This window comes from Alligator sinensis, unplaced genomic scaffold, assembly GCF_000455745.1.
Source record: "Alligator sinensis unplaced genomic scaffold, ASM45574v1 scaffold1056_1, whole genome shotgun sequence".
Taxonomy (NCBI): Eukaryota; Metazoa; Chordata; order Crocodylia; family Alligatoridae; genus Alligator; species Alligator sinensis.
Genome location: NW_005842818.1, coordinates 404,445 through 421,555, shown reverse-complemented (window position 1 = coordinate 421,555; position 17,111 = coordinate 404,445). Strand labels below are relative to the sequence as shown.

At 53.6% G+C, this 17,111-nt stretch overlaps 1 protein-coding gene across 1 annotated transcript; it reads left to right on the top strand.

The window, feature by feature from the left end:
• The first annotated feature begins 12,130 nt into the window (after positions 1–12,130).
• On the top strand, positions 12,131–13,936 carry LOC102369688 (calmodulin-alpha-like). The gene has a single exon (XM_006035302.3). It carries the CDS (start codon positions 12,261–12,263, stop codon positions 12,708–12,710), a length of 450 nt encoding a protein of 149 aa, XP_006035364.1. The 5' UTR covers positions 12,131–12,260; the 3' UTR covers positions 12,711–13,936.
• The last annotated feature ends 3,175 nt before the right edge of the window (positions 13,937–17,111 follow it).

The following is a 17,111-nucleotide window of genomic DNA, read 5'->3' as shown; positions in this document are numbered from 1 at the left end:
GCTGAAGCTGTGCCAATGTGCCCAAGAAATGGAGGCAGAGGGACCACAAGCGGGTCCTTTAGTTATGCAATCCGCGTGCATTTTGCACTAAAGTGTTCCTGGATAAAATAATGCACTGGAAGCAAGGGCTGGAGCCCAAGCCGGCCTCCCCAGGGGAGCGCCCGCAGCATACGTCTAGAGTCATGGTCCCCCGTGCTTACCCTCCCCTTGGCCCCATGCTTGGGCACAGCTTCATCAGGAAGGGTGGGGGATGCATCCTTTTCTAGAAGGAGGACATACATTAACATCCTTTTCTAGAAGCACGGCCACATTAGCTGCTGTGATGCTCGTGCTTTACCAGCTGCAGGTTGGGGTGTGACGTCTTGCATTGTTTCAGGGTCGATGGTAGTTTTAGGAAGAGGTTAAGTGATGGCTTGTATGGGATGGTTTGGACAGGGCTGGTCCTGCCTCAGGCAGGGGGTTGGACTAGATGTGGAGATCCTTCCAGCCCCACTTCTCCATGGTTTAAGTCTACAAGTGATGAAATATCTCCGGAAGTGGGGAGGAGGAGGAGGGGAAGCGGAGCAAGAGGCAAATGTTCCTCTTTTGATGCCATCCGCTCTTGTTAGAAGAGCCCACGGGGCGCTGTAACCCAGCAGGGCTCGTGATGGGCTTGGGGGCACAAAAGATGCTAATGCCAGCGCACAAATTGAAGTTTAATTTTTACTGCCACCGAGCTGTCTCCCGGCCCTCCCTGGAAGGTGTCAAACAGCACCGGGCCCCTTTATTTTTTTTGCTCTGGCATCTTAACTGGGTCATGACCCAACTTGGCCCTGTGAAAATCTTGCTTCGGACACTAAGCCCGGAGGAAATGCCCGCCTCCATTTACTCAGCCTCCGGCCGAGCGCAGCGTCGCACACGCTGCTTGACATCAGGGCTTTTTTTCTGCACTTTCCCCAGCTGCCAGCCAGCCACGAACGCTGCGCTCGGCCTCTCGGAAAGGCTTGTTTAGTCTCCAGCGGCAGCGCACGGCCTGGGCTTCGATACCCGATTGCGGGCTCTTGGCCTGCCGAGGACTTGCACGCATCCAGAACTTGGCACGTGTCAACCTCTTTAAGGAGGCATTGCAAATGGCCAGCTTGGCCTGACTGTTATCTTCCCCTGAGAGCAGGATCTGAGAGCAGATGGAGGTTATTAGGCTGAGCACTGGTTATTGGATGGAAAAAGCTTATATTAGACCGGCTTCTCCAGCTGAATGTACCCCGTGTTTGCAGTTCCCTTGTCTTCCTTTGTCCCCGGGATCTTTCCATCGAAGTCTCTTCCCTTTGGTTCACTGCCACTCTTCAGACGTAAACCCAGATTCTTCTGAAAATGCCCATGTTGAGTTTTTGGAATCATTTATCCATCTGCTTTTCTATCCTATACGTGCCTTTAGCTCTCTGTTTATCTCTGCCTCCATCCATCCATCCATCCATCCACTTTCTTGCTGAAAACTCAGTTGCACATTTCCAGGCTTGACAGTATGTTCATGTGTCCCCCCGCTGATGCCACAAGAAATCCTAGAGACATGAGGCTGGAAGGGACCTCCAGAGGTCACCTAGTCCAACCCCCTGCCTGGGGCAGGATGATCCCTGCCCAAACCATCCTACACAAATCCAAAATCTGGCGTCTTAGCAAAACTAAGCAGTTTCTCTGCGCCTTGGGCAGCAACTACCTTCCCTCCACAGGATGCATGTGATATTTTAAATGGCGCCCAACCAATTTTAAATTTTTTTTTTTTGCAAAGCAACTAACATCTTTCCATCCTTGTATGCCCCTCTCTTGATCTCCAGCTCTGTACCTCGTTAGCCTTAATTACTGCAGCTCTGCACTTGACGGAGAAGGGTAGGGATTTTCCATTGATTCACCACTCGTCTTTTTGGTCTTCCCTGCTGCTCCCGGTGCCCTGTGTTTTTGCACTGTTTCCACGTGCTTCGCGTTCTTCTGTCCTGGTTCCCTTAAACCGGTCTCCCGCTCTCTTTGAAGATGGTTGTGCAACGCCTGCCCTTATCATTGCCGGCTGAACCGGCTCCACCGGCTCTTGCGCCCTTTGGGCTCATTCTCTGCTCAGTTGGGTGAATGGGCTGGATCGGTTGAATTTGCCATTGAAATTGGTGAAGACCTGGACACCATCCGTGTGGCTCCCGTGACCTGCCGTCCACTCCCCAGGTTCAGAGCTCTCAAGAGCTAAGGCTTGGGATGGTGGGAAGACCATGGTTGCCCCCATTTCGGTGTCCTCACATGGATGCACAAAGTCGCATGGCACAGGCCAGGCCCGGGACAAGTCAGGAGAAGTCCAGTCTTGCTGGCAGTGGGCTTCAAGCTGACTACAGGGCCCCTGAGACCCTCCATCCCTGCTGGGTAAGGAACCGGTCCCGTAGGGGCTTTTCCAACATCAACCATGCTTTCCCTTATATGAACCAGACCGTTCCCACCGCTCAACGGCCTTCTTCATTTGCAACTAAGAAGACCACACTTGGCCTTCCTCCACCTCTTCCTCCCAGTTTGCAGGAAGACTTCACCCCCCTATTTCACCAGGCTTAGTTAGGACGGCTGGGGTGTTGTCTTCTGCCCGGTGCAAAAGCCTCCCGATCTTTTCTCACACAGTAAGGCCAAGCCAAAACAAAACCAGGCGCCTTGACACGAAAGCCAGAAGAGCTCAATTATTCTGTCGTGAAGTTGTCTCTGCCAGAGGCTTTTATTCCAAATGTGTTTGGCTCGGTCTTTTTCCACAGCGTAGGTTGTTCTGGTATCGTTAGATATTTTATTTCCCGTTGGTTGATTCTGGGGGCACGATCTGTTTGTCTACCTCTCTACCTGGCTGTCTCCCTTTTGAATGCTCTTCGGAGGATTGTGGGGCCAGTATCCCTAAGTCAAATGCAGACTTGGAGACACCGTTTTAAACAGCTCCTGGCGTCGAGCTCTATTTCTGTGGTTACCAGGTTGCACCCAGTGCATTCATCCACCCGCAAGTGGTTTCACACGCAAATGCCAGGTGCTGTCATGAAACTACATGGTTTGCGTGGGCCATCAGCAAAGCTGTCAACATTGATTAGCAGCATGTAAATCATGGGTGCAATCCCCCAGCGGCACAAATCCTGCTCGTGCACTCCAGGCCGTTGTTCGAAGGGAGGTATGGTCTGCCGTGCTGGAGAGGAGCGGACCCGTGAGATGAAATGACAGGGATCCTCACCCGTCGGGCTGTGTTGCTTAGTGCTGCGATTACGGCGAGCCAAAGAAAATCGTAGGATTGTGGCAAACAGGGCTGGAAGTCACCCTGCCCACGGCAGTATCAGCTACACCCAAACCTTCCCTGCTAGATACCTGTCGAACCGGTTTTGAGAGGCTCCCAGTGTTGGACGTTCCTCAGCCTCTGCAGGTCACCGATTCCTGGGTTCAACGCTCACCCCGTCCCTAGGGCCCCTGGCGCACGTTACATGTATCACGCAATGCACGAGTCAAGTGCGCAACACGTTTAGCTTGACCACGTGCGCGAAGTAACGATCACACAACGAACGGGTTAATCGCGCCATCAATTTAGACCCGCGACACATGCAAAGTAATGATCGCATGATCAAACTGACTCTCCAGCCTATACAAAGAGCCCACCCGCTATGAAGTTAGTGCTTGAAAAGGTGTCGCAACTTTGTAGCTGGTTTCTATCCAGCTTTAATTTGACTGTGTAGCAGGGCCCTGGGTCTCCTTTGTCACTTGTTAAACCCGTTCCCCTGGCCAAGCGAAGAGGAATTCATAATCCCACTCTTTGTGCTAACCTCTGAGATGGTTTAATGTTGTTATCACGTCTCTTCCGGGTCTCCTCTACCGTGGACCTCTAACTTCTCCTTTACCTTGGCCCCTGTTCTTTCAATCTGGCCTCACCGGTCATGTTTGCTAAACTCTGGATGGTTCGGCCGCTCTCCTCTAGTCTCCACTTGGTAGACGTCTTGCTAGAGGTACGGTGCCCAAATTTGAATGGTGCGCCCCATCTGGGGCCTTACCACGCTGAGTGAAGGGGAAGGGGTGTTTTACATTTGTTAATCCCAATAGGATGTTTGCCTTTTTTTTACAACAGCGTGACGTGGTCGACTTTGTGTTCAGTTTGTGGTCGGCTATAGCCCACAGGTCCCTTTTCTGCAGAACTGCTCCGCCAACGGGGTTGTTCCTCATTTTTTCACGGTGTAGAGATTATTCTTGCCTAAGCACCGGGCTTAGACCTTGCTCTCATTGAATTGCATCCTATTTATTTCAGTCCAACCTACTCAGATTCGGGCCCAATGCTTTGGAGACAGATGTCGGGTCAACAGATGCCGTGCCATTGACTCTGCTGGGTCCTGGGTTGAGATCTAAGATCTGTAAGTTCCTCAAGGTGCTGAATGCCGGCGTCTTTATTTAGCAAGATAACCTTTAAAAAACGGGGTCTCCAACAATAGCATCCTCCACCCCGGCGTTGTTCCTGGAGTTCAAGTGAGTGCATCTACTGTGTGCAGACAAGTCAGGCTGGCATCTCAGCCCCGTTCTCTTTAAATCCCGCCGGGGTTTGGGGAACGCACTGTTATCTGATGGCATTTGTTTGTACCAGGCCAGCGCTCCCTCCATTCTGCTCCCTGGGTGCCTGCCAGGAGCTGTTACACAAGCATTTCAATCAAATCTTATTAAACGTGGAACAGGGGAGGAAGACGCGTGATGACGCAGTTAGTTATAAAGCAAACCCTTGCACCACCTCAGACGTAAAGCACCCGGCGGCTGCCAAAACGCGATCTCAAGGGGCAAACCTGGCTCTGTTCACAAGCAAGCCGGTTCCAAAAGGTTGGCAAGAAATGCAGCAGAGCAGCCCGTCCGATCGATTGTGGCTGCAGCGCTTTGCAGGCCGGGATCTTTCCAGCTGAGGGTCTTGCAATGAGCATTGCAAAATAGCTGTGAAGCGGGATATCGGCCTTCCCTTCGGGAATGAGGCATGGGCAGAATACCCTTCCCAAGCACCGACTCATTTTGGGCGCATCCAGGCTGGGGGGCTTCACCTGGGACCCCCACGTCTCCCCTGGATTCCCGCTGGAGTCTCGGGCACGCTGAAAAGTCTTGCCTGGGGCGCACACTCGAACATTTTAAGCGGTGTCTCCTGCTCTGCTTTCTGCTCCCTCACCTGTGTGCTTCCTATCCCCCCCATGACCAGCCGCGTGCCACCCCCCAGAGGCTGCCCATGCCACTAGTAGTCCACCTGCCGCAAGTTGGCGACCTTTGAGGACTTTTCCAACCCCCGTGGCTTTGTAATTCAATGAAGCCCTGGAGAAACTAGTGCATATTTAGTGGTTTCCCCAAGACTGTAAAAGCAGCTCGTTGCAGAGAAAGACTCCTGCTTCCCCTTTCCCTGCTAGTCGCGAACCATTTCCCTCCAAGACCACGGTGCAATTCAGTAACATGGGTTTCCAGCGACACCAGCCTGGCCGAGCTCTTGCTACAGCACATGCATGTGGTCCGGTTCAAGCCCATCACAGGGCACAGCCGTGTGGCTGGTGTCGCTGGAGCAGAAAAGTGACTGAGGGGAAGAGAAACAAAGCTGAAAGTGGGGGGGGAGATATGTCCTTATCTTTGCATGAGGCTCCTTGGTGAATTTGCAAAGCCTCGAGGTAGGGGCCCTGCCCGTAGCGTTTCCTTTGGCGCTGGGCTCCGCGAGGAGACACGCTAGTGCCTTGCTGGGTTCCCCGCTCCTTCCTTGCAGATGCTGGCACCAGATCCAGATGTGGGGTTTTCCCCATCTGCAGGTGCATCCCTGGACCAGCAAGATGTGCCTCTGAGACCAGGCCCCTTGTCAGAGCTCAGCCTGCTTGCTCCTCTCTGCTCTTTCACCCCTCAAAAGATGCCCCTTCTTCCCTTCACAAGGCATCCTCACCCGTCGCACCACCTTTGCTGGAGGCAGCCCTCGGGTCAAATGCCACGTGGGTGCAAACTGGAGCGGCCCCACCCAAGCCTAGGAAGCCGCATTGGTTTGCACTAATAGAGAACGGCCCCCCACGTTTAACTGGGCTGAGCCGATCACATCCGACCTGACATCCGCTTGTGTTTTGGCCCTTCTCACGCAATGCCAGGCCTCCGAGCCTGAGGGCGATGGCACTAACCATGAGCACGTGCAGTTCGGCAGGGTTGAGGAAGCTCCCCCGGCTCAGCCTTAATTGCTTTCCTGGTGTCCAGGGAAGAGAGAGGCTTTCGTGGTGCAGGGGGACCGGATGGGACGATCCCTTCCAGCCCCTAACAACTATGAAACTATGAATCATAGGCAAGTCGGACTGGGAGGGACCTCAGGAGATCATCTAGTTCAGCCCTAACTAAAGCAACCCTAATCTGCTCTCAGACATTTCCAGGGAGAGCACTTCTGCAATCACTTTGAATGCTTGATGCCCACCCTTACCCTGAGAAAACTCCTTCTGCTATCCCTCCGCAATTTCCCTTGCTGCAGTTGAAGACTAGTGCCCTGTCCCGTCGCCATCCTCTTTATCCGTATCTGTTGAAGACAACGTCCCCTCCATCTTCGTGTCTCCACCCTAAGCTGCTTTTGAAATGCCAGCTTGCATCCGTGAGCATTGGTCCTCTCTCCCTGTCTTCGGCCGATCTGCCCTGGTTTGGTTTTGAGGGTTTTGAGGGTACTATCCCTCCTCTAGGAACCTGATTAGCATGGGGCATCCTGCAGGAAGTTATGCATTTCTTGTGACTTTACGGTGGGGAAATTAAGCTCCGTGAAGGCAGAAAGCCTGGAGATCTGGGGCTGGGTATGGAGCCAACCGACAGACTTCACTTGGCGGAAAATGTGGCTGCCCTATGACCTGGTATAGGCTGGCATTTCTTGAATGGCATAGGAGAAGAGAGGACCAAACGCGGGGAATGGGCTCATCGGCGTTTGCATCGTCTCAGCCAGAAGCGTTGCACAGAGCTGATCTTGTGCAGGGACTCTGCAAAGGCCCTGCCTCCGCTTGCCTAGGGCAGGGCGCTGCATGTGAGCCCACTCACCAGGCAGGTTTGCAGGGCTCCCGTCCCAGGCCTGGGGGCACGGTCGTTTCCACAGCGCCGTTCTTTAAAAGGCATCTAGCAAAGCCAAGGGGAAAACAAAATAATCCAGTTGTTCCCCCGCACAAAGCCAGGGAAACCCTATCTAGCCCGGCAGAGGAAATCTTCCCAAATCTCACGGAAACCCCCGGGGGAGCCGTGCGGGGAAAGTTTTTTTGAGCCTGCTCTATCTTAGAGGCGTCCACGTTGAGCTGTCAAATCCAGAGTGATCTCCGGGCGCGTACACCGGCGCAGGGAGCGGCGAGCCAGAGGCATGAGCTCAGCCGTGTCCCCGTGTGGGGCAGGGCTAGCCGGGAGCGGGCCGGGCCCAGCCGGCGCTGTGTTATCTGGCTGGAAATGCTGCCAGCGATGCTCCCCCTCTGCGGTCTTCAGCCTCCAGGGGTGTTGGGGGTGCATGGTGGAAGCTGACAGCCAAAAAGTAGGAGCTTCACTTTGACCCAGAAATTGCTCCAGGCCACGTTCCCGTCTCTCTGCCCATGGTGGAGCCAACACCCAGCGGGGCTGAGACCCCTCACCAGAGTGTCAGGGTCTCATAAGGCTGCTGTTAACAGCGTAGTTGGCTTGGCATCCCTCACTTGGCATCTCTCCTTACACCCCTACCTGTGGGGTTGGCTAGGACTGCTACCTCGGCAGGTCTCCTGCGTGTCAGTCTTTCTGCCTGCAGTCTGCATTATGGGTTCAGTATCATTACTACACGTGGTCATAGCAAACGGCATGGGGGCCGCGTTCTCCAGCCACACAGCAACGGCTGACCGAGCTTATTTCTTCATGATTATTGCCATATATTCGCTCTCAATCAGCCTTTTTGTCCCGCTCCCATCTTCCACGGCTGCTTTCCCCCTGGAGAGAAAGCTGCAGCACCATTATTACGTGTGGTATATAAGTCTCAGCAACTACGACCCTGTGTTTGCTGCTTCTTATGCCTTTCAGTCCCCTTATTGCTGGCAGGTTCGGCTGAGTGCATGTGGCCTCCCGGCAGTGACACACACTGCGCTCTCTCCTGGGGACACAAATGACACATAAACCAGCATAAGTAATCGGAAACCAGTTCACATCCGTAACAGTACAGAAGTTCAGTGCATGTAAGCCACTTTCAAAATGGCCAGAACCAGCTTAAGATAAACCTGGATGGAAGTGATATCAGACTTAACTCATTTAGGTCAAACCAGTTTCTGGACTTGCCAAGCCCAAGACTTGCCTTCCCCTGTGCCTCGTTTGCAGCGTTTGCTGAAGTCAGCCCTGCAGAAAGCAATTGGCTCTTTTTTTATTCAGAGAGCTGGATCAGCATTAACAAACTTGCACCCACACAAGGCAGGCTTGGTGTGGGTTTTTTTGCCTCTCCAGTAAAGCTAATGCTTAGCCCTGGCCCACATTTATTCTTTTCTCAATGTCCTGCAACTTGCTGGTGGCTTCTGCTCGGAGAAAGGTCCACATCCTCGTATTCCCAACTCTCCCCCTCCCAGCCACGCTCTCCAGGGGGAGGCTGATGCTGCACAAGTGTTTATAAGAATTGGGTGGTTTTAGTTCTTGATGTCCCACCACTTCTTGCAAACATGAGCAATTTAAAAGCAGGATGTCACTGCAGCCAATTCCTCTTTCCAGTCTACTTTTGCCGGCGAGCCTAACTTTCCCTTTCGTTTCTGGGCTGGATTCAGTGCCTCTCTTGTGGCAGAGACAACTGCGTTTCTGACCTGACTCTCACGGGTGTGAAGATGGGGTCAATCCATTTACAGCAGCGGTGCTGGGTTCAAGTGGCATCAAGCGTCACTGGGTCCTGGGGGAGTCTGATAAGGGCTTCCAGGAATAAATGATTTTATATAAATATACTACCGATGAAAAACACCCAGGCTGTGAGTATGCGAGCTCCCGAGAGAAGAGACCGCCCACCTCTGTAGGCATTTTTCCATGCCTGTCACCAAAGAATATGAACATGGTCATGGGCAGATCTAGGATTTTGAAAAGGGGGGTGAGCATGGCAAGGTGCATTATCATCACATTTAAACGGCATCATGCAGCCCTAGGCTCCTAATTTACTAGTTAAGCATTTAAGTTATTTTTTACCAGGGGAAAAATACGTGTTGTGTTCGTGCCTGAAGCAAAAACTACTATAATTTCATTGGAACGAGCTGAAAACAATCTGCAAAGCTGTGACATCGGAGATTCGTGACCAGGAGCAGCGCACAGACGGCAGAGCGGCAGAACAAAGGATGGCGTGATTGGTGGAACATCAGGCCCATTAAACAAAGAAAGGATCGTTAACACCTGCAGAGCGAAGAGTTTAGAAGGAATCAGGTGGATGATAATGATAAAATCATAGATAGTGAGGGTGGAAGGGGCCTCAGGAGGTCACATCTAGTCCAACCCCCTGCTCCAAGATGGACCAGCCCCAACTACATCATCCCAGCCAAGGCTTTATTAAGTCAGGCCTTAAAAACCTCCAAGGATGGAGTTTCTACCACCTTTCTAGGTAACCCCTTCCAGTGCTTCACCAATAACGAGCCACGAGTTCAAGTGATTCCCTCAGCACTGCCTGACTAGAAATGCTACAGCCACTGCCAGGCAGTTGGTTTGAAACTTTGTGTCTCTAAAATACACAGGGATCAAAAGAGAGCAGGGATCAAAATGGAGCAGGGATCAAAAGAGGGTCCAAGTGCACCTCTGAACCCCGCCCCTGGATCTGCCCCTGGGCATGATGGGCCCAATTCTGCAGGAAGCAATAGAAGTACAGATCTCCGTGCCTGCCCAGAGCCCCACTGCAGCTGAAACCAGGCAAGGCGATGTCGAATGCATGTCATGTCTCCAGTATGAGAAGCTGCAAAGCACCGAGTAGCAATGCCACCCAGGGTCCCGTGAGGGTGGAGAATGCAATAGGAAGCTCCTCTTGCCTTCAGCAGGCTTCAGACCAGGCTTTCTATTGTCTGTGTGAGCTGGAGGTTTAACCAAACGACGGCGAGATAATGGGTACTGCATCCCAATTGTTTTTCCCCTTAAAAGTATCTCAGCCTTACTACAGTGTACAAAAACTATTGGACAAGCACCTAGCTGGGGCTGCCTGACCCCAGCGCTCTTTCCTGCCCAGGGCAGGGCGTCGGACTCGATGATCTACTGAGGTCCCTTCCGACCCGAGCACCTATGAATCTATGAAAACAGAGAACCTGATTTACTTGATAATACACCATGCTGGGCGTATTAAGGCTGTTGCAGAAGAGAAAACAAAACCTAGCTGTGCCCATGTTCAGTTTTCTAACACGTGATCGGAGCATCTGACACGGAGCCCAAGGCTGCAGATGGAGGTCTCCGATGACGAGAGCCCTACATGAATTTCCACTGGCAGCCACCCACAGTCCATGCGTCAGCCAGGAAGGGTTAACAGCTTCCCTTTTCCAGCAGGAGTCAATGAATTCAGCACCATCGCATCCATGCAGGGCCAAGACACTCTTAAACTAATACAACCCCTCAACTTCTAGCCAGGTGTTGTGTGGCAGCTGCAAAGGGTCCCGGTGAGAAAGTTACCGTCGAGTTTTCACCTGGGAGATCTGGAATTCACCAGCTCCAAGCTCTCGGCATTGACTTGCTCCCTGGATTAGCGTTACAGCCTTTGCAGGTGGGGTTTGTTCAGGGCGTGCATCTGTATTTTAGAGGCACAAAGGTTATAGCAGAGAGACAGCAGAGAGTGCTGGTAGCCAGGATCAGCCTTCACCTGAACTTTTCTCCGTGCATTTGATACCCGTGCAACAGACAGACCCCAAAGCAGTCTGAGGAATCACAGAACCATGGAAAATGAGGGTTGAAGGGACCTCAGGGGGCCACATCTAGTCCAACCCCCTGCTCCAAGCAGGACCAGCCCCAACTACATCATCCCAGCCAAGGTTTTGTCTAGCCGGGTCTTCAAAGCCTCCAAGGATGGAGAGTCCACCACCTCTCTGCAAACAGATCCCAGGCTTCGTTGTTGCCTGCAGGGAAATGGGATCACCATTTCACCCTTTCCGCTCAGCTGGCAGGGAGGGTCAGACCTTGGCTTTCCCTTGCTTGCCGTTATCAGAGGGTGCTATAAGGCTCATAGCCTGGTGAGGACACCTAGAAGAGGTGTGCAGCCTACTGTCAATAATGCTGGGGGGGATCGTTCTCATCCATGGATCATCATGATGTCCTGAAGCTGGAGAACCGGAGGCACAGGAACATAATGCAACTTTCTCTAGGGTCCCAGGACCAGATCACTGGGGCAAACCCCAGTCTCTTGATTTTCAGTCGTCAGACCTAGCTGCTCCAGCAGCCATTCGCCAGGACCACAGCTATGCTCTGGCCTAGACAACTTGTGGGTTAGCCTTCATTTGAACTAACCATCTCAGTTACAGGGCAGCATTGCATTATGTAGACATATGGCAGCCAGCTCAGACGCACAGAAATCTGCAGGAAAAACACACGATATAACCGAAGGGCAAGAAGGACGACCATTGCTTCTTCCTTGATTTCATGGCTTGTGATTCCCGTGTTCAGCGTATGGCATCTCAGCACTCACCCTATGGCACAGGGGAAAATGGAGGGACGAGTCTTTCCTTGTCAGAGCGTTTGGATACTATGGTGATAGATAGATAGATAGATAGCTGGAAGAGACCTTAAGAAGTCATCTAGTCTCATCCCCCTGTGATGGGGCAGGGGGAATTTACCTAGCCCATCTCTAAAAGTCCAACCTGTTCTTAAATCTTCCAGTGCAGGAGTTTCCACAACCTGCACAGATAACCGGTTCTTGGTAAACCGGTTTCCATGCATATTTTCCATGCTAATGTTATCTCTGCCCCAGCTGTGGGCACCTACCCCATGGCTGCTGTGCATGCTCTGTGCCCTGGTGAGATAGCTTCCATCTCTTTGCCTGCAGATACCCTACCCCGCTCTTGCTAGGCAGCCCCTGTCCCCTGGAGAACTGGCTACCAGTACAGCTTGCAAGGAGGGCGAGTTCCTCCCACTGACTTCACATGGGAACAGGTGCCAGCTCCAGGCCCTGAGGTGATGAGGAGGGTGGGGATGTTCTGATTTATGGCTCTGCGCACGTCAGGAGGCAATGCTGCGTCTCTGCCTACACCCCGGCTCTGCAAGTTGAGGCAGAGAAGGTGAGCGTGCATTGCGACTGAGAACCGGGAAGCCGGGGAGCACGGAGATCACTGCTCGGGCGCTGCAAAAGGGCCGGCATGGGTGACCAGCTGACAGAGGAGCAAATTGCAGAGTTCAAAGAGGCCTTCTCCCTCTTTGACAAGGATGGGGATGGGTCGATCACCACCAAAGAACTGGGCACCGTCATGCGCTCGCTGGGGCAAAACCCCACGGAGGCCGAGCTGCAAAACATGATCAGCGAGGTGGATACCGACGGCAGCGGCACCATCGACTTCCCTGAGTTCCTGTCCTTGATGGCGAAGAAAATCAGGGGCGCGGACAGCGAGGAGGATATCAGGGAGGCCTTCCGGGTGTTCGACAAGGATGGGAACGGCTACATCAGCGCGGCAGAGCTCCGACACGTCATGACGAACCTGGGGGAGAAGCTGTCGGACGAGGAGGTGGAGGAGATGATCAGGGAAGCTGACTGCAACAGCGACGGGCAAGTGAACTACGAGGAGTTTGTGCGCATGATGATGGGGAAGTGAGGCCAGGGCCGCGTGCACACGTCCCCTCCTCTCCCCCGTCAATCTGCCTCCCACCACTGCTGCTGGATGGTGCATATCAAGGACTTGGGTTGGTTTCACTCTTCTACTGGCATCTTCCTCTTGCTTTTCTTGTCCTGATGTAAAGGCTGGTTGGGACTTGTCCTGCTCATTAGCTAAACCCTGGGACGCATGCAAAACTAGGTCACACCCAGGACCATGTGGCCAATGCCAATTGTCTTTAGAAAGAGGTGGCTGGCCCGTTGAGATGCAGCTCACATGCACCGATGGCATTCGGGCCGATCCCTGCATCCCTCACTCCTGGGAGACCATCCCTTGGTTGCAAGCAGCCTCCAGGAGGACGGACGCCTCACGGGGGTCGGGGTTTGCAGCATCGCAAGCACTTGGCTGTCGGTACCTTCCTTAAAGCCAAATGCAGCCCTCACTCGTGCAGGTCTATGCAAGCAGATCCTTATCCACGGGGGACCCCACTGAAATCCCCCTGGCTTCCCGGGGATCTCTGGCAGGATTGGGACCCATGCAGTCATTCGGGGCAGATAAGGGATCTCGCCACACGTCTGCCTCTGAATCTGGGTTTCTAAACCTCCCCACTAAAATTCAGAAAGGCCCCAATCCCGGGGTGTATTCCCCGCCGTGCCTGACTTTCCCGAACAAGGCCTCGTCATAAGAGATTTCCAGGGGTTGACAAGCCGCCTGCCTGCCTTTGCAGCGCAGAAAACACAAGGCATTTGGGTGCTGATGCTAGGAAACAGAGACTTGCCCTGAGCCTGGATTGGCTTTGTGGCTTTCATGGCATTTGGTAATCTCTGATTCAATCCCCTGAAATGAAACGATCTCTGATTCAATCTGGAATGAGAAGCAGGCTGGCTTCTCCCCAGGGACTTTAGGGCAAATTTGGGAGCACGCCCTAGAGAAAGCTGTGTACTGATTGCACGGCTGTCGTCTTATTCACGAGGAAAGGGAGGGGAAAGATAGGCGGGCGGGCGAGATGCTTATTTCCTATCCTGCTTTATCTGCTTATCGGAAACGGGAATTGTTACTGTCACGAGCGTATTGGAGAAGTAGCTCTGTCGACATTGCTGCTCTCGTTGGGAAGCCTGCGGCAGGACATTGCATTTGTGCTCCATGGATGCTTTCGTGCTTGGGTTGTGTCATTGAACGGAGTTCCTTTAACAAGTCTGGGGAGAATAAAGCTGTCACATTGCAAATCTGGTGTCTTTTTCTTCTTTGAGTGGAGTGTTGCTTTTCCAAGGCGACGACAAGATGTTTCAGATCTAGTCGTGACCTTGCAGGATGCTGTCCAGTGTGCAACGCCACTTGCTAAAAGCCAAGGCAAGGAGGGACCCCATGGGGGGCATCCTATTTACACGTCCCCGTCCTAATCCTGAACACAATCACATGCCCGCTTAACTCTGCTCACAGTAGGACTTTGCTAGTCCGTGGAGCTCAAGGCTTTCGCATTTAAAGATAAGCCTCTGCATAAATGTTTGCAGATCCGAGTCTCTCGGGCTGCAGAGGGACAGAGGTGGTGCATAATGCCCTTGGGCAGGGTGGTGCATCATCCCCTTGTACTGACTGCTGTAACCCTGGTGGCTTCCACAGCAGCAAAAACAGGTGAATCAAGACTGCCGCCTTCATCATTTTCTTTCCATGTGCTGCTGGTCTGGCCCCTAAAAATCACTCCATTCCCTTGTGCCTTGTGCTGCTTTGGTTCTCTGTTGCCAGTTTGGTCACAAAAGTCCTGGTGCAAACTCCCCCCGAGCCATCCCCGACGGACTGACGTCCACACCTCCCTCTTGTCCGTCTCTGGGGGTTGCCAGCTACATGCAGGGCTGCAGTCCGTGGCCAGCTTCCACCTCCCCCGGTGCGGTTTTGGTTTGGGGCCATTGCTCTGTAGCAGCGGAGGGGGTGAAGTGTCTTCCTACGGTCCCAGGGATGTAAGTTTGAGCCCTGCTCTAGACCCGTGCCTGGAACTGCCCCCAGTTTACCTGCTGCAAAGAGTTACGTGGACATTAGGGCTGCATAGCTAAAGGGGACTGGATGGGATATAGCTAGTCCCATCACTCCCTGGGTACCATTGGCTGGTGCAAGTGGTATGTCTTACCTACACTGGCCTACCGAGCTTGGAGGGACCATTTTTGTTCCCATAAAACTCAAAGGCGAAGAACAGGGTGGGTGGAAAGGTCGAGCCCTGGCAGACGGGGTGAGGCTGGGCCGAACTGGTGTTTGCCTGCAGGCTAACCAATATGTCAGGCTTGAACGTTTCAGGTGGAAATGCCTCCTGATGGGGTGTTGATCTGCATCAAAACGTTTCATGCCGGCTCAGTTCAGTGCCCACGCGGGTCCCCGTGGGCTGCTGCAGTGAACTGCGCTCCTCTCCCCTGTCTACTCCGTGCATCGGGCTCCTGGCTCAGTCGACATCTCCCATGAAACGTGGCGGTCCCACGATGCACCACATCATTTCAACCAGGTGGGGATGTATGTCAAGCAGGTAGACATCCCCCCAGTTCCAGTTGGAAAGAGGAGATCCAGTTGGGGAGTCCCCAGTTACCTGGGTTGGAAAGAGGAGATCCAGTTGGGGAGTCCCGGTTGGGCGGTGGAAAGAGGAGATGACCACCATGAGCGATGGGGGCAGTGGAGAGGGAACGGCGTTGATGGACATGCCATGCTGGCGAAAACCCAGGAGCACCACGGTGCTGGTGGATACTGGGAGGCCTGGCTGAGAAGAAGAGAGTTGATGTTACTCATTCAGAGAACCAGGGTGGTTTTGTGGTGCAATGGGTGGGGGAGCGAGTCCAGCCCCTGCCTGGCTACACACTCCGTATAGAGCAAGTGTTACAGGGCTAGATTTACTAGATCTCACCTGTCCTTCTTGCACTGATGGCCAGGCCCTCCAAAGAGCTCAGCTCTCAGCAGGCTCAGGCCATTCAACCCTCTGCGGCTCAGTTTCCCCTTCTGAAAGAAGAGTCACCCTCCTGCCACCCTCACTAGCAAGATCGCACTCACGTGCAAATGGCACCAAAACCGGCTGCTGATAGACCTGCGGTGGTTCCTGTGTGCTAATGAGCGCAATCAACTCAGGAGCCGCAGATCTGGTGTTAGGAATGAAATGGTGATGGTCCCGGGTCATCTTTTCCTCATCTCCCTTCCCTTCTTGACAGCAGAAGAAAAAATAAAATCGACACCGACAATGACAATTAACACAGCTCCCAGGTGACGCCCAGAAGTAAATGCAAACAGATGTCGATGCACAAAAAGTGTCGGTGCCTCGAAACGCCCGTGGGACGGGGAATACGCCCAGTGTGAAGCTGGCCAGAAACCAGAGTAAAATGGAGACACGTGAGCTGTTTGGCAAGGTGGGCCTCAGCCCCACACCCACCGGGCCCTACAGGTGGGAGCAAGGGGAGCATGCAGCAGCCCCAGGTGCGCACGTGGCTCCAGAGCCAACACAGAGCAGGATGGCTCAGGGCAAGCGAGGAGGAAGGCGCTGCTATTCATGCCCTTTGCCTCCCCACCGGGGTGATATGCAGCTCCTGACGGAGGCTGTCCCCAGACCTGCAAAGCGAACCCGCCTCCTGCTGGCACTGCGCATGGGGCTTGCTTCCACCGTCTAGTCGGGTCTAATACCTATGGAAGCCCGTGGACAGATTCCCCTCGGTTTCCAAGGCGGTGTGGTCCGCTGGGTCTATGAAACAGAGGACGCGTGGGCCTCAGTCTCACAAGCCATCATTTCACAAGCCTTCGGACCACAAGCTGCTGACGGGGAACAGCATGCACCACCGCCCAACACAGGATGCAATGCAGCCTCCACCGAGCAGAGTTGGGAGTGTGCTCATAACCTCTCTGACTTGGTGTCTACCCTGTGAGCAGCCTCATTGCATCTGTAGCATATCAGCTTCACCCCATCGGGTCCATAGGCAGGGCAGAAACAGGCCCCTCCATGGCTGGCCACAACTCTTGGTAGGCAGGTTTCCCACTCGACATTGGTCTCGGGAGCTGAGACATTCAGGTAAGTCTCCTAGAAGTGGCTCTCGTGCCCTCAGAGGGCGCTTGTACACGTTACGAAACAGCGGCAAAAATTGCTGCTATTCTTTTTTTGTCGGCCCTAGTGAAATGCTGCCCTCGTGGCACAAGTCACACTGTGAAGGTCCCCTGGTGAAACGATGCCACTGCTTGTCAGAGAGGCGTGAAGAAGCTGGTGAGTGAAGCACATTTGGCTTGGGGGCGATTCCTGCCCGGCAGGTGTGCTGGCCTGGGCGCAGCCCCGAATCGGGACCAGAGCTGTTCTCCCTCAGGGCACGTGTGGGTGGACTGGGTTGGAGGTGCGGACCCGCTGGGTGGAAAGGATGGAGACTCCCCCCTTGGAGGGGAGGAGCACCACTT